Source organism: Pogoniulus pusillus, chromosome 4 (genome assembly GCF_015220805.1).
Source record: "Pogoniulus pusillus isolate bPogPus1 chromosome 4, bPogPus1.pri, whole genome shotgun sequence".
Taxonomy (NCBI): Eukaryota; Metazoa; Chordata; class Aves; order Piciformes; family Lybiidae; genus Pogoniulus; species Pogoniulus pusillus.
Window position 1 is genome coordinate 25,388,062 of NC_087267.1, and position 25,305 is coordinate 25,413,366.

At 40.3% G+C, this 25,305-nt stretch overlaps 1 protein-coding gene across 6 annotated transcripts in view; it reads left to right on the plus strand.

The window, feature by feature from the left end:
- Nucleotides 1-25,305, plus strand: part of PLXNB2 (plexin B2) — a 273,275-nt gene that overhangs the window by 210,263 nt on the left and 37,707 nt on the right. For all 6 annotated transcript variants that reach the window (XM_064142401.1, XM_064142407.1, XM_064142403.1 and 3 more), the window contains 5 exons: nt 3,826-3,918; nt 5,104-5,185; nt 9,622-9,794; nt 11,999-12,147; nt 15,053-15,161. In XM_064142401.1, coding sequence (XP_063998471.1) covers nt 3,826-3,918; nt 5,104-5,185; nt 9,622-9,794; nt 11,999-12,147; nt 15,053-15,161 — 606 coding nt within the window. The remainder of the gene's footprint in view (nt 1-3,825; nt 3,919-5,103; nt 5,186-9,621; nt 9,795-11,998; nt 12,148-15,052; nt 15,162-25,305) is intronic.

Consider the following 25,305-nt stretch of genomic DNA (forward strand, 5'->3'; position numbering starts at 1 on the left):
GGTTACTGTGGTAGAGTCATCACCCATGCAGAATAAGAACTGAAAAAAATATTTCAACTACTACCTCTGGGTACTTTCTTAAAATAGTGTAGGCTGGGCCTAACGAACCTTCTGATATTTATTTTTCATCTAATTAAATGAGAGGACATTTAGAAAATATTAATGCTTCTTTAATGCTATTTAAATATTTGCACTTTTTTTGGTTCTAGAATTGCATCACTTCTTAGTGTGCTTAACTAATTTCTCTTTTTGAACAAAAAAAAATGCACTCAGAAATTAAATGGTCCTTAGTTTAGTTAAAACAATCTTTTGTACTTTGTGTGTGTCTGGCCATCAAACCAGATCAGTTACTTTCTCAGCTGCAGCAAAGGCTGCTCTTCCTCAGAGCTTGCTTCAACAAAGTAAATGACAAAGCTTCTAAGAAGCCAGAGTTTAATCCCAAACTTTTAATTGTTTTATAATCTTGACAGTGTATTTTTTTCAAATTTGATAAAAATGATCTTAAGAACAGTTCCAGTATGGTTCTTGGTTTCTATTGTTTGTGTTGTCTTTGTGTAAATGTGAATTGATGATAGATACACTGGAGATTGCTTTAACTACCAGCCATCTATCAAGGCAAAGAAGGCTTTTGTTTCTTCAGTTGTTTTTGTTTCCCTTTGCCATAGAATCGTTTTGGTTACACAATATATATACAAGTATTTACAATTATATTCAAATAAGAAATAATAGAGGAATCCAAACTCCCTCCTGGACAAATAAAACTGCCCAGAATGAGTTCAAAGCTACCCTCTTTTTCTCCCTCTGCTTTCTCAGACAGACAAACAAAAACAACCAGTAAAGCTTACTTTGTTATTTGTTAGTGAAGAGATATTAGAGCAGAACAAAGAAGAAGCAAAAGGAATCTGTATCCGAGAACAGTGTGGGACAAATTGTTTACATTTTGGCCTTTTATCCCTTTCAGCAAACCAGTGAATGATATAGACTTGATCATGATTTTTCTTTTCACAACCAATGATCTAATTTCTCTCATTAAAATATTCCAATCAGCATAAAACCAGCACACCTGAGCATTATTACAATGTGTTTGGAGCTAGCAGTCACACGGCTATGAGCACATTAAAAGTCTTTAGTGATCAGAACATTGGTGTATATTCATTTTCCTCCTATTTTCCTTGCCTACATTCTGAATGAATATTCTGTTGTCGCTTTGAACTACCTTGTTCTATTGCTGGTTGCCTGGCAGAAGAGGCCAACCCCCACCTGGCTACGATGTCCCTTCAGGTAGTTGTAGACAGCAAAGAGGTCACCCCTGAGCCTCCTCTTCTCCAGGCTAAACAACTCCAGCTCCCTCAACCTCTCCTCATAGGGTTTGTGTTCCAGGCCTTTCACCAGCTTTGTTGCCCTTCTCTGGACATGTTCCAGCACCTCAACGTCTCTCTTGAATTGAGGAGCCCAGAACTGGACACAGGACTCAAGATATGGCCTGAGCAGTGCTGAGTACAGGGGAAGAATAACCTCCCTTGTCCTACTGGCCACACTGTTCCTGATGCAGGCCAGGATGCCATTGGCTCTCTTAGCCACCTGGGCACACTGCTGGCTCATCTTCAGCCTACTATCTACCAGTACCTCCAGGTCCCTTTCTTCCTGGCTGCTTTCCAGCCACTCTGTCCCCAGCCTGTAGGGCTGCTTGGGGTTGTTGTTAGCATCTTATTAGACCAGCAAAGATTTTCACTAAAAGTAGTTTCCCATTTGGATTTGTCTTTGCTGCGTCTGTCTGACACGTGGTGTGCTTCCTAGTGTTTGCTACAGGTCTCTTCTTGCACCCAGACTGCTGACTGTGAGCTCTGTGGCCTCATGCCCAAGACCCTGGTATAACAACTCTTGGGTTCAGTTCACTCCAAATAGCAGCTGTCACATGCACTGTAGCTCCCCTGCTTTCCCAGTGCCTTCTGTTAAATGTGTGGGGAAGTCTTACACAGCAGCAGAATCTGAACGGTTTTGAAAAATGAATGCTATGTTGCAGTAAGTGGAGTAGGAAAAGTGAGGCAGCTATTCCTCACAAAAGAGATCTGCAAGGTACTTCAAAACTTAAAGCAGTAGATATTTTCTGTAAAGCAGAATGGACATTCAGAAAGGATTTTCAGAGCTCAGGCAGTAGCTTATTTCCTATATGTAGCTTTTGAGATGGCAGAAGTTAAAGTTTTGTTCCCTTCTATGATACAAACCAACCAGAGACTGAAGTCAGGTCCTTAAGCAGGTTAAAGCATGTGCTCCTTCTCAGCACCAAACTTTGGTGGGCTCTTGTGTCTGGTGCCCAGTCTGTCACAGTGAAGGTGCAAGAGGAAAGGTTTCCACTGCACTAATTACATAAACTTAGTGACCCATGGAGAAAAAAAAAAGTAAGATATTCATACAGGAGACTTAGATGGCAGCAGATGTTGTGTTCTCAAAGACTTAGGTGACAGCAGATGCTATGTACTCGAAGATTGAAGCAGTTCCAAACAAAAGCAGAGATGAGTTCTTTACATCTTCACACAGAAGACTTCAAAGTGAACTTACCGTGAAGTTCAACAAGACCACTGGCAGAGTCCTGCACATGTGTAAGGGGAGTCCCTGGTATCAGTACAGACTGGGGGATGAATGGATTGAGAATAGCCCTGTGGAGAGGAACTTGGAGGCACTAGTGGATGAAAAATTAGATGTGAGCCAGCAATGTGTACTTGCAGCTCAGAAAGCCAGTGGTATCCTGGGCCGCATACAAAGAAACATGGCCAGCAAGTTGAGGCAGGTAGTTATCCTGGGCTGTTATGATGAAGAAAGTGTGACACTGGAACAGGTTGCCCAGGGGGACTGTGTGTACCCCACCACTGGAAGTGTTCAAGTTCAGACTGGATGGGGCTTTGAACAACTTGATCTAGTACAGAATGTCCTTTCCTGTGGCATGGAGATTGGACTAGATAATCTTTCAAGGTCACTTCCAACTTGTTCCCCACTGGGTGTTGATTTCATAAGTCTTTACTAGCAATATTGTCTGAAAATATCCTTGCTGCTTATTTCTTTTTCTGATTCTTCTGGCAAAGCTGTTTGCACAGCTGTCCTGTGGGACAAAGCAGGACAGTGACCCAGCACTGAAACAGTGTCGTGGTGTTTCATTTTTCAGTCAGCACAGTTCCTCAGTTCAGTCACAGAATAGCCAAGCTCTGAGAGTTTTTCTGATGCAGCAGAGGTTGGTATGTGCTGCAGCTTAAAAGCAGGAATTAATAGATTTAGAGAGAGACAAGAGAGGGAAGAAGGTGTCTAGGAAGCAGGAATACCTCTAAGTTGGTGCTGCTGTTAAAGATTCTCCTGTGAAAACACAGCCAAAGTCATGGTAAGGCAAGAGGAACAAAGCTAGCAAGATCTGAGAAGTGTTCGTTCCAGTTTCCCAGGCAGTTTTTGAATTCATGCTCTGCCCAGGGACCCTACAGAGAAAACCTTGAAGGGCAGAACTCACACAGCTCTGTTAATAACACATCTGATGTGTGAAGCCATCCACTACTCACGTCTCTTGGCTTATTGCGCCCTGTAACAGAGTGCTAGATATGTTCTTGCTTTATTTGTGCTGCTTGGTGCTTCCGCTTTTAACAACCTTTGGAGGAGCACAGCAAAGAAGCAGATTGTGCTGACTCGGTGTTTCACTAGTTTTGTTTTAGAAGATGACTTGAACTGATTTACCATCTCTGTTTGATCTTATTACTTCTGGTGCTGAGCAGAATAATTCCTGGTGATACTTTATTGTGTTTGGTGATGCTATATGATTCTAAGCTGAACTTTTCTCTTTCATAGGATAAAAAATTTGTCGTTGGAAACAGTCAGTTTGAATTTGAAGCTCCTGTTGATGAATCAGATGAAAAGAAATTTTCATTCATGACTAAAGAGGTAAATGCAAAAATATGATTCACCTACCGAATATATTCAGTTCTTACAGTCCTGTTCCAATGTCCACATGTGTCCAGAAACAGGCTGGTAATATTGGTCTCCCTCAGAAAAGAACATTATCTGTGATAGATTCTCTTATGGTGATAGCCATCAAAGGCAGCAGCTTTGACTCAAAACTTCTGGGATCTCCCCTGAAAGCCCTCAATTTTTCTACTTGATTTCTCTACCCATGCAACCCATGGATTTCTTGAACTGTCCTAGAGGAATTCAGGACTGTTACACTTTTATTGTTCACTTTTTGTGCAATCTGGTGAAAACGTAGAGGATAAAAGGTGAGAATTTCAGAGCTCTCCCCCTCCACGCTTCATTATCATTTCTGTTTCACATCTGTAAAACTGGGAGTAGTAACAGTATCTCTTTGTTTGATTAGTTACTGGCTCTGCTTCTTTCACTCAGGTTTATTTTACCAAGAAAGGAAATAATATTTTTTTAGTAGTCTATTTATCAAACTCAAAGTTATACTCACAAATGTTATGCTGACTTTAACCTTTATGTCTTATAAGCTTACTAACAGAGTGGTTTTGAGAGCTAATTAGCATTTTTGCAGCATTTGAGCCTAGCACACAGCAACTGGTCTGTAAAGCCATTGTGGTTTTCTTTGCTCTTTTTCCTTCCCACCAGTTATTATTGCAGCTGTCTTTTAACATGAGCGGAAGCTCATGTCTTGGAACACGTGAACCTTGTACTTTGGCTATAATGAGGGGGTTGCACTGAAAAAGATGCGAGAGATTTCCCTCCACGTGATACAAGTCTGCTGTGTCCGCAGAAGTAATGGGGCCAGATGGTGTGGGAAGGGAGAACTCAGCAGGATCAGCAACTATACTTACTGAATCTGAGCAGTACCTTTGCTACTTGGATACTTATAACCAAATGTAAATTAAATTAATGAAAAGTGTGTGCTCAGATATTGCTGCCCCTTGGTACTTGAAAACTCTGATCGTGAAGGATTAGGTTCATTAAAATGGTTTTCTATAAATGTACTTGGCCAAGGTTAAAAAAAGGACATAAGGTTTGGGATCATTTCTAAACCCTTCAGAGCTCAGATTATTGAGAATCTTAGAAAACATATTAAATTAACTTTGCCAGATGAAGGTATAAATATCTCTGTTGTGTCATCATTTCCAGTTCTCCTATAGTGCAAACGAAACCCTACAACTCAGCTTATCCATAAGAACAGATAAGGTCAAGATTGACAGCAAACTGATGGGTAAGTAGGAAATATGGATTTAAAGGGAGATTAATTGCATTAAACAGGAACCTATTCCTTCATAATTTGGAATAAGAATGTTACCTTTGTAGGTTTTACTGGTCTGTGTGAAACAAATCTAGCAGGTTAAAAGTTATTAATACTAACCTGGAGGTTAGATGATGAGGTTAGTGAAATCTCACCCAGAGAGGTGGTAGATGCTCCATCCCTGGAAGCATTCAAGGTCAGGTTGGGCAGGGCTCTGAGCAACTTGATGCATTTGAGTATGTCCCAGCTCGCTGCAGGGAGGTTGGACTAGATGACCTTTGAAAGTACCTTCCAACCCAAATTATTCTATGATTTTAAGTTTGCTTTTGCTCCAAAGGGCAGTCGTAATAGCAAAGCTTTACAGTTCAAACATACTTAAATTGCTTGATTTTCCTTTTTTCAATGGCCATTTCCCTTCTCCAAGGAATTTTTCACCACTGATAGCACAGGTGATTCACATGGACTTCACCTGCAACCACAGGTCAGAAAAATTATGCAGCCTTTACACCTGCTGGTGATCAGCAGTAGACAAATATTCAGTGTGCTTTCAGCTTATTATTTATTTCTTTGTTATTTTTTTAAAACTGTTTAATAACACATGCTTGGTCTCTGATACAAATTTCTTCCTGTTTGTTTTGTTTTTTTTTTTATTTCAACTTACAATGATGAAGCAATTATGTCTGTGAGCCTAGTTCTGAGCGAGCTGAGGAAGCTCCATCAAATTCAGTGGAGCATATGTGGGAGTTGAGGCCCCCTCTATGCTCCTATGGATTGAAGTTTAAGGCACAATATTGCAAAAAAAGCAAGGCAACACACTGGTTATTTTTGTGCTGTCAACATCAGGAAAATTTAATATGTCCCCAAGTAATTTCCCTTGCAGATTAAATCATCAGACCATTTTTTAATCTGTGCAATAGTTAAATTTACTCCCTTTCATACTGGCAACATAGAAGTATGTTTTCAGAAGACTTTCCCTATGGCTCTGTGCACAGTGTTGAAAGCACTTAAAAGAGGACCTGGCATGAATGTTACAGGGAATTCATATTGCAATCTCACGCTGCCTTGATTTCCATTACAAAGGCTATGGTGTTTAAAACTGCAGAACTTTAACCAAATATTCCCAATATCTTTTTTCCAGGTCTGAGAAAAACACTGGGAAAAAAAAGTACCTAAATTATTGAAGAAATCTTATCATTTAAATTGAAATATAAAGCCTTTGCAAGAGAGTAATTGAAAAACTATTAACAAATGTCTCTTCTTATTATAAAGGGGGTCTTTTTTTTAATCCAGATGCTCACCTGCTTTTAAATTTCTATCCCATATGAAATCCGGAGCATAACGTTTTTTATACATCTTGAAAAGAATTGGCTTTGGGTATATAGTTGCTGCTGAGAAGCACCTTTGAACCTGCCAGTGAAAGAACCCTTTCTTTGTATAACACTTAGTGAATACTAAGTTACAACAGCGTTTGTACATCTCAAGCCATCAGGGGTTCTGAACAGTATGAAATTCAATATATCCTTCTTATCCTTTGTCCTTTTTATCAATGATTTCACAGCTGGTATCTCAAGGTGATGGATAAGACTCTGAATCTAATGAGTGGCTTGCTGCTGGTACATTTAATGAGCTGATCAATGCACAGGGGGAGTGTTTAATGCTTTAAGGCTGTAGCTTTCTCCATTGCATTTATGCAACTGGATGTGAAGAACGTCAGGATGTTCCAGTGCTGATATTGCTGATGGGTGGGATGAAAATCCTTATCCAGACAATGAAGGATAACAAAATAATTTGATAACCGTGTTCCCATCATGCTAGATGGCCATGTAGCAGTGTAGGTTGGAAATGCACAGCAAAGTCTTGTTTAACAATATTACTTGTTCAAATCCTTGTGCAGTAGCAGCCTTTCAGAGTGTTAAATTAAACAAGCAATCTCATTCCTGCAAAACCAATTCACAGCACAGACATAAGGAAACTTTTTCTTGCTGCTACCTTCACCACCTCTTCTGTCCATACAAGCAAAGAGCAGCATACCAGGGCTGTCACTCCAGTGCTTTTCCAAGCACTTTGCTCACATCCAACACAGAGTGAATAGTTAGCACACAAGCTGTTGAAAATATTGCTTGAGTTATGTTTGTTGTGCAGTGACTTCCATACTGATGTGCTCAGTACGCTACTCCTGCTTTGTGGTCATTGATTCCTTGAGAATTCAAGACAGGGATTGAATTGAACGGATGCTCTTTCCCATTGCTTCACTGTTACAAATGCCAAGGTCCTTCGACTTTGCATATGCCTCTAACGGTGTCTCAATGGAGTTTTTCTGGTAAAGCTACTTGAAATCAAGCAGATATGCTAATCAGATATAAGAAGGGTTAAAATAAGGCTTCATCATTACATTAAATCCTGGTAAAGCTACTTGAAATCAAGCAGATATGCTAATCAGATATAAGAAGGGTTAAAATAAGGCTTCATCATTACATTAAATCCTCAGTGTAAGGGGAGGAATAAAATTGTGTTATTCTGTGAAAGAGTAGCCATGAAACTGAATGCCAAGGTTGATAAATATGTCACATTTAGAGTAAAACTGTCTTTGTGAGGTTATATGCTCTCATCAAGTGGCAGAGAGAAGAAGTCCAAGTTTTGGGCATGTGTAATGTTGTTCATGCCTAGGAGGGGAATAAGAGCACTGCTGAAAAATAATGGAAAAACAGCATTCTCATTTTACTTTTTCATTCCAGTAGAAATCTGACATGGTAGCCTCTTGGAATTAGATTTTAAAAGCTGCTGCTGCTGTTATCTAGGAAGATATCAAGTGCATTGAAATGGTAGTGACTAGAGGGTGATTTTGCCACTGTCCTTCCTAGAGTCCTGTTCCTCTGAGAATATTAATATTTTTTAAACAGATATCTTTGATGATCTTTACTGTATGCAATCTCAAAGGAATTTAGCCGGGTCTCTCTTGCTCACATCTGATCATCTCTGTTCACTTTACTTCCTGCATGCTTAAGGATGAAACTCCTTTGAAAAAAAAACACAATGTCACTAAAGGTATTGTTTCTTGAGACTTAATGAGCATATAAACTAGCTCATCACTACTGTAAAGGGGAGATGTTGAGTGTCTGTCTTGTACTCTCCACTCCCCTCCATGAGAACATTTAACTCTTAAAAGAGCACAAGAGCAAACCTGGATAGTTTTCTGCTGTTCTGATGAGTTAAGTTGATTTACAAAAAGACTTAACAAGTCCCAGAGCCTTGGTGGCAGAGGGTGAAAGGCTGTGTGGCCTGGGGGAGAGGGGAAAGGTCGAATAGAGAGAAGCAGTGATTAAGAGAAAGAGCAGAATAGGAGGGAGCAAGAAGTTTCCATCTGTACAGTATCGACTACCTTCCTAGGGAAGCACACGGCACTCACACACTAGGTAATCTGTGCAACTGGCATGCTTTCCCTAGAGAAACATGTGGCATCTTTTCAATCTGCTTTCTTCTAGGGTAGCTTGTAAGTGCATCTCTAGATGTTTTCTTGCAAGTCCAGGCCTTCCATATGGTGCTGAACCACACAACTATGTCCCAGGGTTTTGCATCTATTTGGGAAAAATAATTTTGTTCAATGAGTGTACATCATGCTAGAGACTGATGAGGACCGAAACAAGCTCAGTGTCTGGGACAATTGATGCATAGTGCATCAGTAAGAGAGATGTGACTATCAGACCAGATCTCTTGGCTCAGACAAACCAGGCTTAAACCCCACTACAGAAGGAATAAGGGATACATCAGGACAGCAACTTAAGACAAAAGAGGAAATAAAAGCAAGAAAATGGAGAGGGATGGACAAATGAAAAGGTATTAACTTGAACAAAGTGTAGCACTTCATTAAGTGTTAACTTTCAATTCAGGTTTTAGTGATGATTTTGGAAAGGCACAAATATCCTGGAAACAGTCTACAAAGGCAGCTCTCTTCTTTTAAGTACACAACTGGCAGAGGTCCAATGCCAGCTGATGTCTATCCCTGCCGAAATCCATGCAGAGTTTATACCCTTCCGCATCCAACTCCTGGTATGCCAGAAGGACCTGTTTGTTTGAACTAGTCTTTGAACAGTTGTATAGGCAGGTTCATTGAGTTAGAGAAAGGTCTTTGTACTTCAAAGTTCTGTCAATACCAAAACTTTGACAAAATGCGTTTGGGTTCTGCTTGATAGTTTGCTTATACTCTGCACATGGACAGACCTCAGGTTTTTCCATACATGGGAAAATGCAGTTTTCTTTCCTCCTTTTTCAGGGATTAAGTACAAAGCATGTCTATTTGTCACACAACTCAGCTTAGCTTTGTGCGTAAGATTAGTTTTCTTTTCTGTAACACATTGAATATGCTTAAAACAGAGGAAAATGTCTAAGTGTATTTACTGTTCATATTTCAGTGACTCTGTACAACTGCTCTTATGGACGGAATGACTGCAGCTTATGCCTCGCAGCCCATGAGGACTATAAATGTGTTTGGTGCGAAGAAGACGGCAAGCCCAGCAAGTGCGTTTATGAGAAGCTCTGTCATGCTCCTCCCACTGACACATGTCCTCATCCAGAAATCACTGGGGTAAGATTGCTTTTTTCTCTCCCTACCAGCGTGATATTTTTCAGGAGAAAGCATGCAAGCACAATCATACTAAAAGGCAGGTTTTTTTCCCTAGAGTGTTAAGTAAGCCTCTGAAATAACTGCAAGGAAATAATGCCAATAGTGATGTGTGTGAGAGATTTGTAAAGACTCAAGAGACTGAATGGAGTCTTTGAGAATCCTTGTTTTTCAAGCCTTGTCCTCACTGTGCCAGAAGCCAGGCTAGCAGTTTATGCTTAAATGTGGCACTTGATTCTTGTGAATTATCATGGATTTTTTTCTCTCCTGAAGTTCTTTTTACCTGAGGTAAATCCGTAACAGATGTTCACTGTCCCTGAAACTACAAGCACTTAGCAGGCTCATTAACAGACTTCAAAATAGACTTTAGCCAAAGCAAGGGGTGACAAAACTGGTGAGGAGTACCTTCCCTGAGGTTTCTGTGCTGACAGCAATATTCTATCTGGGTTATGTTCAAAGCCAGGCTGGATAAGACCTTGATCAACCTGGTCTAGGAGGAAGTGTCCCTGCTCATGATACGGGGGGTTGGAATTATTTGACCTTTGAGATCCCTCCAACCCTAATCATTGTGTGATTCTATGACAAATCCTTGTCTTTTTTAGCAATAAGCCAGATGCTATTTTCCTGGGCATAACTGTTGAGACAGGAGTGTGCTGTGCAACTCTAAATTTCTGCAACAGTGACATGAGTGGTTTGAGACTCAAATGCACCATTACATAAGAACATATCCTAAGCTATCACAATGCATGGTAACTGTATGATGGAATTTAAGAGTTGTAAGAGGGATATTTCACTCAACAGGATCTCTTTAATTCTAAAACCTGTGGCTTAAGCAGGAAGAGATGCCGACTCTCCTGAGGCTGCAGTTAGAGGTGCAGTGTGGTTACAGGTAGATCAGCGACACACTGGTGAGGTTGTCCATAATGGTGTATCTAAGAAGAAATGGCAGGTAAACAGCTGAAGTCTGACCAGGAAGGCTGTACCATGAAATCTCAACAGAAAGTGTGGAGAAGACTTGCATGACAGCTGTGTCCAGATAAAGATGACTTGATGGGGAAAGGAAAATTAAGAAAAATAGAAGTGTTTTCACCTAGGGTACTGATTGTGGATTAAATACTAAAGTATTAGTCTTTTCAAAGCTTTTGTTAGCTGCAGATTTGAACAAAATATTTGAAAGCTGTACACAAACAACTGAGTGATTTTCCAGCCAGTTGAAGGGGTTGAGTGCAAAGGGCTGGCCAGCAGGCAGAAGTGCTAGGATGTTGAACCAGTGGGAAAACAGCCAAGCGTTTGTGCAGCTGGGCTAGGCATTAGGCTGCAGCAGCCATGTCTCTGTGCTCAGACTTGCTTAGATCTAAGAAACAATGATTTTGGTGGAGCAGACATTAAAGTTCAAAATGTCAAAAGCTGTATTTGTTTGACTTCAAATTGCTACATTTGGGACTGTGCACTCTCTTTTTTGTTGGCAAACTTGCACCTCCAAAGCTGAAGACCTGAAAAGGTCTTGTTGGAGGTGCTCCAGATATTACATAGGAAAGCAGGTTAGTCTCCCAAGAAATTTTCAGAATTCAAGTGCCTCTTTGGGCCTTACTTCAACCTGAGAACTCCACTGTAACTGCTGGATTATCTCAGCTTTCATTTTAATTGCAAATTACTTAATTATCATCAGCCTATGCAGTCCAGCATTGTAACATTCGATGCAGTAAGGAAGATCAGGGGACTGGATGAACTTTTGAAGACACTCCGAGCAGGTTTCTGTTAGGAAGGTACACTGCTCTGATGTGAATCTGAAGGCAGAAAATCATGGCCAAAAAATGCTGGAAAAGCTCTGTGGAATGATTGTGAAAGCAGCCCAATCCATTTGTTTTTTTTTTTCAAAATAACAGTGCTTTAGTAGAGGAAGTAAACTTAAAACAGAGTAAACACCAGCCAAGAGTTTTGTACATAGCAGTATGCCACAGGAGACAAAATCTGCAACTAATTCTGAGCTAACAGATAATTAATTAACATTAAAAAATGACATAGCATGTGTTTGTGTTGGTCCTACAAGGAACATCTTTTGCATTTCAAGTGTGGATGAGTCAAGGTAGCTTTAAGTAGTATAGAAGAGGAACACAGTCGCTGCAGGAGGTAATTTTTTTTTTTTACTTTTCCTGATGCAAACACAGATTGAGCCAAAAACTGGACCAGTAAGTGGAGGAATTCTTTTGACCATAATGGGATCTAATTTGGGAATAAAAGCAGAAGATGTGAAAAATATAACAGTGGCAGACAAGAAATGTCTTTTCAAAGAGGAATTCTACTCTGTTTCCACAAGGTAATTGTTGGATATTTTTTATAAGGTTTTGGAAGCTAAAAGGAGTTTCTGTGTGTTTTGAGGAGTCAATCTTTCTGTGATTATAAAAGGTTATTAATAGAAGAAAGAACTAGTGTGATGAACCTGTAGTGTTTCATAGTAATACATTTGAGTCTTTATTTTAAATCTTGGTAGATTCTAATACAGCCTGAAGTTTACAATAGCATGTTACCATCCTACCTCTGATTGATTCGTTTGTTTCCTTATTTGTTTGAAAAGCTTTCATAAACAATTACTGCAAATATCTGAAGATCGTTTTTTGGTCTTTAAAATAAGGGCATTGTAAGTGTGCATCTGGTCATTAAAATCTTTGCTGAATCTAAACCACAGTGCAGCCAAGCATACAAGGTTTATCAGAAAGCAGGCAAAGCAAGAGGCAGCGTAAACCTTTTTGTTGTAGTCCAACCACAAAGTTTCTTCCCCGAGGGCAGGGAGGGAGCCCAGAGTTTTAGCTCGTCACAAATCGAACAAGTCCACAGATGCTGAACTGCCTAAGCAGGTTGATACATGTTTTGTGAACTGGTTGTCACACTGCCAAAAATTAAAACCAAGTGCCAAAATTCTTCTAGAGATATACATGTTTGCTGCAGATTACATCTAATTTCTACAGGGAAGTATCCTTGTGATACTAGCTGGTTAAAAGCAAAACATGAAGTGTCAGTAGTAATACTAAGTGTAGTGATGCATTTTAAGCAGTGTGCTCTTTCTTTTCTTCACTTTTGATATTTAAAGCTGTTATTGAAACTTTGCTTTTCTTTCCTTTTAGTTAAAGTGTAATACAATGACTTTTAGCTATTTCTGTAATAGAGATTCTGAAGATATGTAAGTGATTTCCTCAGTTTTTGAAAACTCTGTAGCTTTAGTAAGTTTGTGGATCAGAAACTTCCCAGGCCCCTAAGACTTGAGTGCACATGTATAGCTGTGTATCCTTACGGCTTCCCAAATCCATTGCTGCCATTCATGCATTTACATATCCATTGCCATCCACAAAATTCCCAACTCTTTTACAGTCATCTTTTCCCATTCCCTGTTTTCACTATTCACAAAAGCTGCACTGAATTGTATCAGAGCCTTACAAGAATTTCCCCCCCCAGCCTCTTGGCTTTTTCTAAAGCTTTTTGATATTTTCAAATACATGGAAACAAGCCAGAATTGAGATGACTGGTTCCTTGTATCATAGCAACATTACTGGTTTCCTAAGCCTTGCCAGTGTGGTAATGGGTGAGAACAAATGCAACTTGCATAATGTCATTTATTAACAAATTAGGATGTTTTGAGAGATATTCTCCACGAGGGTAGCCTTGAAAAATAAGTAACTCAAAATCCTCAAATAGATATGTGTAATTTTCTGGTTTTGTCTTCCTCCACTCTTTTGTTTTGTTATTACTTTCTCTTATTTAATTTAATTTAATTTAAGAAAAGAAAAAGTAAATGTCTAGTCCATCTTCCCTGTCCTTCTGCAGTAAAAGCTAGTCAATTTTAGGAGACAGTTGCTCCCATGGGCAGGAGAACAGTGAGATTTAAGACACTTAAGTCTGCTTTCTGACTCTGCAGTGATTTAGTCGTTGGCCTTTGAGAAGTCATGCTCTCATTCTTTGTAGTTTTCCATTTGCAGTGTGGGGGAAGGGAGGCAATGCCAACACTGGTGAGGGAACTTTTCTCGATTAAAATGCCTGCTAACCACCCTACAACATTTCCTCCACGCACACACCCCAGCCCTGGCCCCCGACTGCTTTGCCTAGCCTGACATATGGTAGAAATTCCTCCAAAGGCACCGTTTCCTGTTTCTGCCTGACAAGAAGATACAACTTCCAAGAATACAGTAGAGATGATGAGGAACAGACGCAGGCAGCCATACACATGTCAGGGCATGCAAGAATTTAGAGAATTTTGTCCATTTGCCAGTAGCCAGACAGAAAAGTCTGGAATGATCTGTAGTGGGACTTCAAAATCCTTTTATTCTGAGTCCCAGTTTAAGTGCATTATACTTAGTAATTTAGGGCTGTTGTGTTGTTTTGTCCCCAGCTGAGATTGTGGGATTTTCTAAACTGACATGCACTGCTTGAGGAAAGAATAGCAATAATCCCAGAGGGAAAGAGTGAAGGAAATGAGCAGTGATACTCAAGATGTGTCCTATATGAAACTGCCTGCCTGTGCAGGCTGTGAACATTATATACCTCCTTATCTAACTGTCTTATCAGATCTCCATTAAGCATTTGTCCCAGTTTTCAAGTGTGTCAAATCCTTATTGCATTTTCGTGCTTGTATTCTGTGGATCACCTGTTGGAAATAAAAAAATTAAACACCCTAGCTATCACTCAGCAGTGATAGCTGCTGACCTCTGATTTTATGTGGATTATCTGAGGGTTTATTTTTAGAGAACAGTAATTCTAAAAGGGATTTTGATCGTAGGTGCGAAAATACAGTAGTTTAAAGCTGGAAGGTACCAGCATGAACAGCAAAAATATCAGCAGCTAAAACATACCCAAGCTATAAGATAGCTGGCAATCTGATTCTTAAATCATGGGGATGGGGTCCTTTGTTTTTTTCAACCTTGCAAGGTCCAGTGGGGTTAGAGTGGTTCATCTCTAACTTCTGCACTGAATTCGAGTTTTCTGTAGAAAACATCTCTACTAACGGACTGCTAGAGCAGCTGCTGTGATGGGGTTTCAGTTTTACCTACCTTTAGATAGAAAATTGAAGTATTGGGTAGTTTATCTGGGAATGTGAGGCAGCATTCATGTATCCTGTTTAGGATAAGGCAAAGTTAGTGCTTTTACTGTTAGAGTGTGTGTGGTAGCTCACAATCACTGCACTGATATTGCAGCTGTTACTTAAAGCAGATAAATTTGCATTCTTTTGCTAGGATTGTATGTGAAGTTGGGCCAATGGATGAACCAAAACAAGGTCAAATTGAAGTTAACATCAATGGAAAGTTAGGTAAATCACCAAGTCAAGTTCTGTTTACATACCAGGTAAGTATATTGTGTTTCAGAGATCTATTTTATGCATTGTGCATGAATTAAGTTAGGAGCTTACCTGTCAAGCATAGAGTTGCACATATTTGCCTTTCAGATTTTTGTTTCACCAATGACACTGTTATTCAAGTGTCTTAGAAAACACTTAAGTTAGGCATTTTTTTAATAGAAAAAGTGTACCAAAGATCTATTCTGATCAACAGATCCACAGTCTCAAAATGGGGTGAGGTTGTTTGCAATTCAGGCAAAAAGATGTAGTGGAAAAGAAACTGTAATAAACTTGCTCAGTAGTAACATAATATCACTAATTCATTAAAAAAAAATCAACAGCATTGCAAAAAAAGGTATTCTTTAGATGCAGTTGGTGCACTATTTTAATCACAGTGTTTAGTCTAGCCAGTATCCTTAATTACAAGAAGGGATGCAGAGTAGCTGAAGAATAAGTAATGAAGGTACATTAATGTTTTAATAATTGATTTAATTCAGAAGTATCTCATGCAGAGCCACAGACAGCATGATGTGTGTTCATATTACTCATGTGTTTTGTTTTCATTGTCATTATGAAGGAGAATTTTGTTTGTGTCTTAATTGCCTTACCTTAAATGCAGCCCTTCATCTAGCCCGTGGTTCTACAAGCAAATAGCTTTATCTGTATCTATAAGGTCTTTAATTTTTTAAGAGCCTGTGATAGTTGGGAGGTTTCAATAATCTTTGTCCTTTGTGATGCTTAAAATTACACCTATAAACTGTAAAGCTATCAAACTTAAAGAGTGGGTTAAGCTTTTATCTCCCATATTTAAACTTGTGTGTCAAGTATGACATTTGACTGAGAAGAGGCTATTTCTGGTTTTGCAAACCAGGCTAGAAGGTATTTTTCCATGATTTCCAAGCAAATACCTCCTCTCCCTGGTGATCTCTGGGGAAAAAAGAAAAGAAAAAAAAAACCCAAACAAAAACAACCGAAACTTATTGTTTATGTCCTCTGTGCCTTTTTGGAAATGTAGATTATAACTAACTCTGTCTTCATTGATCTCATACATCTTAACCAGAGAACAACAATGTAATCTCCCATGTTTATGCGTTCGTGGTCTCTAGAACACAGATGAGATAAGATTTTGACATGGACCCATTGTGTTGAGTACATTTTACAACAGTTCTCCTATGCTTCTCCTGTGTGTAAGGATGCTCCCATGGTTTGCATGAAAACCACATGAATATGTTGCAGAGTGTGTTGAAATGTAATTTGAAGCACCCTCCCAGGCTTCAAAGCCTCTCTGTGAACGTGTGCTGGTGAGATCCTCTGCACAACACATCTGGGAAGTGACATAAGCAGCCACCGCTTCTGGCTACTTATGGGAAGGGTTCCTGATCGCTCATCAGTCAGGCGCTGGGAGAAGCCACTGCGCACAGATGTCATCTAGGTGGATGTTTTCCTGCAAGTCCAAGGCTCCCTCTGTGCCTATATCTGCCTACACTGAGGTTATTAAAACACCAGATACCTACACTTATCAGATGCCTGCTGATAAAGAGCATTTTCATCTACTACAGAAGTCTTTTGCATGGGGACTCTTTCTACAAAATGCAGAGCAATGACAAGTAATACAGTACATGCCTTGAAATTGGTGAAATTGGTTTTTAGTTTAATTTCGCTTTGTTCTACAAGAAAGTGAAGCCCGCTGGGGACTGCAGTAGGATTAATATCAGAAGAGAGGTGTCATATTCACATGCACATCTACAAGTTGACACGAGTACTTTTGGCATAAGAACAGACAATCAGAGCAGACAATCTCGTCAGCTGATGTTGTCTTAACAGCTACAATCTTGTTTCACTGCTGTTTTCAGACAGTTCTTTGGTGCCTTCTTTCAGCAGACAGGCGAATTTTGTGCCTTGTTTAAAATCTCTTCTATTCAGTATATACAAAGGAAAGAAAATACTCTTCCTTCCAGCAGCCTTCCTAAAATAAATTTTCTATTATGTATTTCCCCCTCTCTTTGGCACTTTGTCTGGCTACCCTCCTGTTGGTAATTATCACTGTTTCACTCTGTACTCTGATCACCTGAAGCACAGTAGCTTCAGCTTTAGCAGTGAACACTCTGAATGCAATGTGTGGCGGCACAGGGCAGAAGTACACAAAGAGACAATGCAGTTGCTAAGCCCAGTGTGTCTATGTACACTGCAAGTGTCACCATGCTCCTCACAGTTTCAGCTTTGTACATGTGACTGGAGTCTACCACCAAAAGCACACAGACAGTTATCAAATAGATTGGATACAAAGAAGAAATTATTTTCTGGTGAGATGGGTGAGGCTCTGAAACAGAAGCTGTGGCCACCCCATTATTGAAAGTCTTCAAACTCAGGTTGGACAGGACACTTTGAGCAACCTATCTAGTGAAAGATATCCTTGCCCATGGTAGGGGGGTTGGACTAGATGGTCTTTGAAGGTCCCTTCTGACCCAAACTTTTCTATAATACTACAAATGCTACTACATTTGGCTCTTCTTGATGCCCAGTCTAAAAATTAATATATGTTTAGAAGGTAGACTGATGAGGATCAGTAGCAAGCACAAATTTGGGCTCAGACTTGTGCTTCTGCCCCATCTCCCAGCACAGCACATTTCTGAGCTAAGGAATGTGTGAGACCATCATTAAATGGATCAAAAATCCAGTTAAAAGTGAAGCTATGGTTTTAAGAGTCCACAAGTGTCTGGGCTGTGCAGTAAACACCACTGTTTGCTGCATAACAATTTCAGTGGAGCTGCCCATCACAATTTCCCTTTCCAATCTGATTCCATCCATTCCAGTGAAATTAAATTCTGGTAATCTAATTTTCCTCTACTGACATTTCTATTGTTTCACTGTAAGCAGGATCAGGCAATAACCATTGTCCTGTTTCATGAAATAGAAATGAAGTGATGCTAAATTTTAATATCCAGCTATGCAGTACATCTGGAGCACTGTCAGCTTGGCTAGTCTCTAAGCAGGCAGAGCAATAACATGTCTAAAATCTAGGTTCTGGGATCTCAAGTGTCTGTTTGCAGGAGCAATTATTTGAGTTTGGATGTGCAGGTTACAGAAAGCTCATTAAATGTAAAATGGTGAAATTAGAGGTAGGACTTTGCAAAAGCAAAATCCATTTCTGAGAGGCTGAGGGTAGTTTAGAGTCTGGCCTAGAAATAATGACTTTTAGTACATCAGGAAGTCTGTTTACCCAAAGAGGAAGCAAATAATCAAAAAGAGAAAGAAGGGAGAATAAATTAGCACCTCATCTGAAAACAAATATGAGCATGACTATTCACCATAGTGGAAGCTTGAATGTTAGCCTAAACAACACAGATCTATTTTTAAAAAGTGCACTCTTCCATTTTAATCTACTCCTAACTTGGCAGTTTCCTCTTACTTCTGTCCATTCCCTGCTTTCCTTCTTGAATTTTCAAATAATTGCTCTGGGAGCTCTCATCAGTGCAATGCTTTTGTGTTGAGATTTAGCTCACTCCTTAAATTTCCTCCCCCCAAAACCCATGCATTTTTTCATGCATACCTCAACACATGCATTTTACACTGCTTTTCTTTTAGGGGAAGGGAGGGTTGGATGGGTTTTGCAGGGCAATATTACATGCTTGTTACCTTTATGGTTGATGCTGATAAACTACACATCCATAGAAGTTTGGAATTGCTTCAAGTCCCTGGACTATGCTTTCTTTGCATGTCAGTCTGCACAGGGACCAGAAGAATTCCTGGGTGTGTGAGTTTTAGTGTTGTCCCTTCCTCATGGATATTATTAGATTTAATTCTCTTATCATCTGAGCTATGCACTTAAATATGTGTCCCACTATGCAGTGCTCATGGTTCTGCTTGAAGCTGCAACTGAACACTGGCTGTGTGATAATGCAGACTTTCCAGTCATGCATGCTGACATTTCTCCATCAAACCTGTCAGCAGAGCTCTGTGATCTTTGTAGAAAATCATATAGTGTCTACTTCACAGGAAAAACATGCTGCCTGCCATCCAACGGATTGTTTAAAAGGTTAGCCCTTTGCCTAAGTATCCCCTCCACAGCAAACAGCACACCCTGTGTGCCTGAGCACCTGGGGTGGCTGGAAGTGTTTGATCAGCTTACACAGTGTAAGGTTTGGACAATGAAGCCCTCAAGCATCTCAGTGTCCCTCCTAAACTGGGGGGCCCAGAACTGAACACAGTACTCAAGGTGAGGTCTAACCAGTGCAGAGTACAGGGGCAGAATGACCTCCCTGCTCCTGCTGACCACACCATTCCTGATGCAGGCCAGGATGCCACTGGCTCTCTTGGCCACCTGGGCACACTGCTGGCTCATGTTCAGGATTAATTTTTGTGTACGCTATATGCAAGGGTTAGCAGAATAATTTGACTTTCGGTGCAGGGCAGGTAATTTTGCTAACAAAATTAGTTTTTTTATTTACCTGCTTCAAGAGCAAAAACTGAGACTAGGATGAGCAAAGAGAAAGGTTAGATGTGAAGGAAAGGATAGATGAGATAACTGCAGAGCAATAATATGTTGTGTACATTTGTGAAAATGTTATCCACATGTGTGTACACTGTTAGCAGGTCCTAGATACAGCATCCCTGTGCTCTGCTAGTGTGGAAGCACAAGAGCCCATTCCTACTTGTGAAGATGTGCATTTGCATCAAAGGCAAACCACCAACCAGAGGTCACTACCTACAGGAGCTGGCAAAAGAGAGCTTAGGTGACTTTGCTATTTACTGCCCGTCATGTCCATTTGAACATATCCATCTGTTGCTGGCTTCCCCTTGTGCTGCAGCTGGCATCTTTCACAGCATCACAAGGATATACTCCGCCACCAACCTCCTTTCTCTCCCTAGTTGTCTCTGTACTTGTGGTCTGGCATGGTTACATTTTCTCCAGCATGGACTCTGCTCCACTGTTACTTCCCAACTGTTCCTGATTTTTCTGGCCCCTCTTGTGATCCACCAGTAGCCTTTTTGGTGGCTGTTTGTTTCTTTGATTTTCTGCATTAGTGAAGGGTAGAAGTAACCACATTTATCTCAGTGGTATGGTTCTTAGTCTAGAAACTGCCTGTCACAGATGAATATTATAGTAGCTAGCATCCCTGTTTACAGCATCATGCCCAGGAATATAAAAGGTTGAGGATGTGCTTCATAACAGACAAGTGGAAAAGCAAAGAAATGGAAAAGGAAGACAGGCAGAACTTAGGTGATGATCCATAGGAGTGAAGTCCTCTCATTCTTGATTACTGTGCAGGGAAGCAGAAGTGAGTTAGCTGGATATGTGCACTATGAGTCAGGAAAGCTGCAGAGCAAACAATCTGAGTTAAAACATACGAATCAGCCTGGCACATCAGATATCTGATCAGTGAAAAGCAGGCTGGAGGTATGGCTCTTTTCTGCACCTGCATGCCTTTGATCAGAAAATTCCAAACAAGCTGGACTGGATTAAAAAAAAAAAAGAGAGAGAGAAGAGAGAACAGAAATAACCCCACTCTTAGCCAGGCAAAAGCTGTGCTTTCGTTTGACAACAGCGGGCCACAGAGATCTAAAGTGCTGGGAGCTCTCTGAAATAATCTTTAGCCTGTAAAAGGTATCTTTTACTAAAATTGTAATTAGAAACCTGAAGAAATTAGAGATTACCTTCCTAACTGTGCAGAAAGACTAACTGCAAGTCATATTAAATATTTAAAAGTTTGGTTTAGATTAATAAACAATATGAAAAATGTAAGAGCTGAAATATGAATGCTCAGAGGGTCTGCAGAAGCTGTGTAAGAGCAGCAGTCACACATTGCTAATAAATAAGTTTGCATCCAAATGTGATTATAAGAGGAGCAGACACAGAGCTAATTTGCCCTCTAACACGCAGAAAGCATGAAACTACAGTGAAAAACATATCAGCATTTCTGTAAACAAATTTGTAAGCAGGAGGCAAAGAATACAAAGAGAGCAAGCAAAAGAAGTACTTCTGAATGTGATGGAGAAAAAAGGACGTTGGAAAATGGCCTGAGTGTGAAGTCATACACACACTTGAGCCAGTGCAAGCTGGTTTGCCAGCATTTTTCATTATTATTTTTTCCGGTAACTCTGTGCTGACAAAGCACACAGAGCACTTCAGAGGACAGACTGTTGCAAGACTATGACATTACTGTGAGGCGAAACCAAGAAAATACAGTTTCTGAAGCTCAGGTTAGTCTCTGATGCAAAGATAAGGCAGTGGCACACAGGAGTGCAAATGCTGTGTAAGGAAAGTCATTGCTACTGCAAAGAGAATAAGTGCATTTTCTACCAAACCAGTTAGTGCTATTTGAACATTATGTACCATGAGCAATGTAAAAGGACATAGAAATTGTCACTGTCACGCTACTTCAAACTGGTGCAGACAACCACTGCTTTCAGATAAACTCACATCAATGGGATTGGCACCAACTACAGGCGTAAAACACAAGAAGTAACCTATTCATAGAGTTGTTATTTCGTATTCCAGCAAAAATGCCTAATGGTTATCTCAAGTGCTGGGAAAAGTGCTTATCAGTTCAAGAGTACTAACCCAATAGTCTGTTACAACATGGGAAAATTGGGTTGCAGATGCACTTTGAGACCTCTAGCTCAACATTATTACACCTAAGTAGTATGTCAGGAACATTTGTATGTAAGATATGTAAAATGCTCATGTTTCACATGATTGCCAAGCTACAATCTGCTTAGCTCTTCAAACAAGAAATCGTGTTGGGATCAATTTTTTTTTTCAGGATAAACCATCCAGTAGGGAGCAAACTACACTTGTTGACAAGATGGAGTAGCTGGAGAGCAGCCAGGAAGAAAGGACCTGGAGGTACTGGTAGATAGCAGGCTGAAGATGAGCCAGCAGTGTGCCCAGGTGGCCAAGAGAGCCAATGGCATCCTGGCCTGCATCAGGAACAGTGTGGCCAGTAGGGACAAGGGAGGTTATTCTTCCCCTGTACTCAGCACTGCTCAGGCCACACCAGAGTCCTGTGTCCAGTTCTGGGCTCCTCAATTCAAGAGAGACGTTGAGGTGCTGGAACGTGTCCAGAGAAGGGCAACAAAGCTGGTGAGGGGCCTGGAACACAAACCCTATGAGGAGAGGCTGAGGGAGCTGGGGTTGTTTAGCCTGGAGAAGAGGAGGCTCAGAGGTGACCTAATTGCTGTCTACAACTACCTGAAGGGAGGCTGTAGCCAGGTGGGGGTTGGGCTCTTCTGCCAGGCAACCATCAACAGAACAAGGGGACACAGTCTGAAGTTGTGCTGGGGGAAGTATAGGCTGGATGTTAGGAGGAAGTTCTTCACATCTTCACAGAGAGAGTGATTTGCTATTGGAATGGGCTGCCCAGGGAGGTGGTGGAGTTGCCATTTCTGGAGGTGTTTAAAAAAAAAGACTGGATGAGGCACTTAGTGCCATGGTCTAGTTGATTGGCTAGGGCTGGGTGATAGGTTGGACTGGATGATCTTGGAGGTCTCTTCCAACTTGGTTGATTCTATGATTCTGTGATCGTTGTAGGTTTCTTCCAGCTAGTCTAGTCCATTCTAGTCTAGTCTAGTCCATACTAAATAGTAGAGCTATGGATGTCTATGTGTTTTACCAAAACTGCAAAGCCAATTCCTACAAAGACAGGGCATGATCCTGAAAGTGTAAGGTGACAGGGAGTCCTGGCAGTGGGAAGTCCCTCTGCTGGGTGATGGCCTCCCAGACTTGGCAAGCAACAGGCCACTAAACAACTGACATTGGAACAGTATTTTTTCCGAAAGAGTATTTTTTGAAAAGATGAACACATAATAAGGCAACCTGATATTACAGAAAATATTTATGCTCAAATATTAAACTACCTGGAAGACATGAACAGTGTTTGCAGTGGCAAAAGGGAAAGTATAGAGCACTGAAACCTGGAAGAACGTTACTCCATTTCAGGCAAAATAAGGAAAAAACATGAAACAGAAACCAAACATGATTTTCTGCACTTTGAGGAATTATAAAACAGGGAGTAAATTAGTTTTTGCAGAGTTGTTTGAATTTTACTGTGTCCATGAGAAGTTAAATATTGCTGACATTTTCCAGAATTATTACAAGACTGCTACAAATTCCATATAGGACACAAAATCAAGTGTTCTGTTTAGCATCATAATTGCACCGAGCACTGTGATGTGAGGTAAAATTATAGTGGTGCACTGCTCTGCAGTCTTAGAAAAGTTTTACTTCCCTCAAGCACTTTTTGACTAAGTGAACAAAGATCCTGAGGTGTAGAGGGCTGAAAATGAAGGCAGGGCATTTATTATGATGGAAGATGTGCTTCTGATTCAGAGACTCAAATGAGAAAGGGGCAGAAACAAGGAGAGAAAAATTCTTAAGGGGATTTTCAAGAGGTAACATCACTGATCTCGTAACAGTTGAGGTCCAAGGTTTATCAGTAACAGCTGAACACTTGAACATTCGGTATTGCTTGAGGCTGACTCCAAATTAAAGGTGGTTGCATCTTGAAAGCAGCGTTTTATTATCCCTCTAATAAGGTTTGCGCTGAAGGATTTAGCCTTTGCTACTCATTTTCCTCTGCAAGAAGAAAGAATCTTATGCGAGGTTGTGGTGAGCAGTGTAGATTTGTGAGTGACATGCAACTTTGCTAGGCTGTGTAAGATAGGAATGTGTGAGGTGAGACTAGATCTGGCAGCTTTCAAAGGGTCTGAGTTTCATGTTGGTTGTGGGAAGGGGCTACCTTCCTTTTAGGTAACACAGTTTTTGTTGAAGGACTGTATTACTGCTGATGGTACTTTCTGAAATTGTCTTGGCATTCAGCAAAATATTGTTCTCCTGCTGATCCTATCTACCTAATTGCATCTTTGAAAAATGCCTTCTGGTTTGGCACTTCAGTGAACCAATTTTGTTTTCTTTGTTGGTAGTCCTAAGATGACTGCCAGGTAGGCTGATGTAGCTTTGCTCTTTGAGCCATCCATGAATATTTTAGAAGAGCACTAAAACTTGCTTGGTTATTAAAACTTGGTTATTAAAGTAGTTTAAACACTTGATAATTTATTTTAATTACTTGTATTTTCTAGCAGGTCCATAAGAGAAAGGGAAGAGAGGAAATGATGAAACAAAAAGTAGCAAGTTAAAATTAATCAAATCATTTTCCTGCTAAGTTCACAGTAACAAATTACTACTATACAATACTTTGTCTTAGCATTCATGTTGAAGAATTCCTTTGCACACAGAACACAGTTAAGCTTCTCCTTATTAGATCGCCTTTATGAGGCATCCACGTTATTTGGTCTCTGGAGACCTCTTGGTATTTGCAAAATCACTTTAAATATGTTAAATATTAATACTTTGAATTAAGTTGTTATAAAATAGTCCTTTGAGGAACTGCTGCAAGACCAGCAATTAAAGAGTACATAAGGGTTAAACCATAACTATTCTACTCCCTCCTTGGATGCTACCTGTGCTAGCTCCCAGAGCAGTTTTCAGCCCCAGTTTTTCATTCAACCTGAAGAGAAACCAAGATCTGTGGACTCCATGCTGCAGAAGTGTGGCTGTGCCATGGATGGGATTAGGTGTGGGTGACATTTCTCCCACACCTAACCCCGTCCAGGTTATTAATGTCCAGCAGAATTGGGAGTCTTGCTAAGAAAGAAACAATTTCTGGAGAAAAATGGAATAGAAACTTGTTTCACTTCTGCATTGCATCTGTGTTATTTAGAGTTAATTGCCTATATAATCTTATTCACACAGAAGTAAATATACACCACCACTAATATGATGCTGCACCACCAGAAAATGGTGCTGGATGGTTCTGATTCAAAATTGTGTCTCACTTGATATTTGCTGGTTGTTAGCAACAGAGGCAGCTGATGCCCTGCCAGAGTTACTGAGCAGATAACTTAGAAGAGCTTTCCCAGGGCAATAATTCCGTAGCTTTGCAGGAGAAAAGGAATACATCTGTCTAGAAGAAGTTCTTAGCAAGCTTTGCTTTTTTATGCTATGGTTGCAGAGAGCACTGCATCGGACCTCGAAGAAAGGGAGACATGGTGCAAACCAGGTCAAAGCTTTGCAGTACTTGTAAAACTGTGGGCACCCAAACAGAGCCCACCCATAGGAATGCAGGTGTTCAGGCAGCTGGCTGTGAGTAGTGT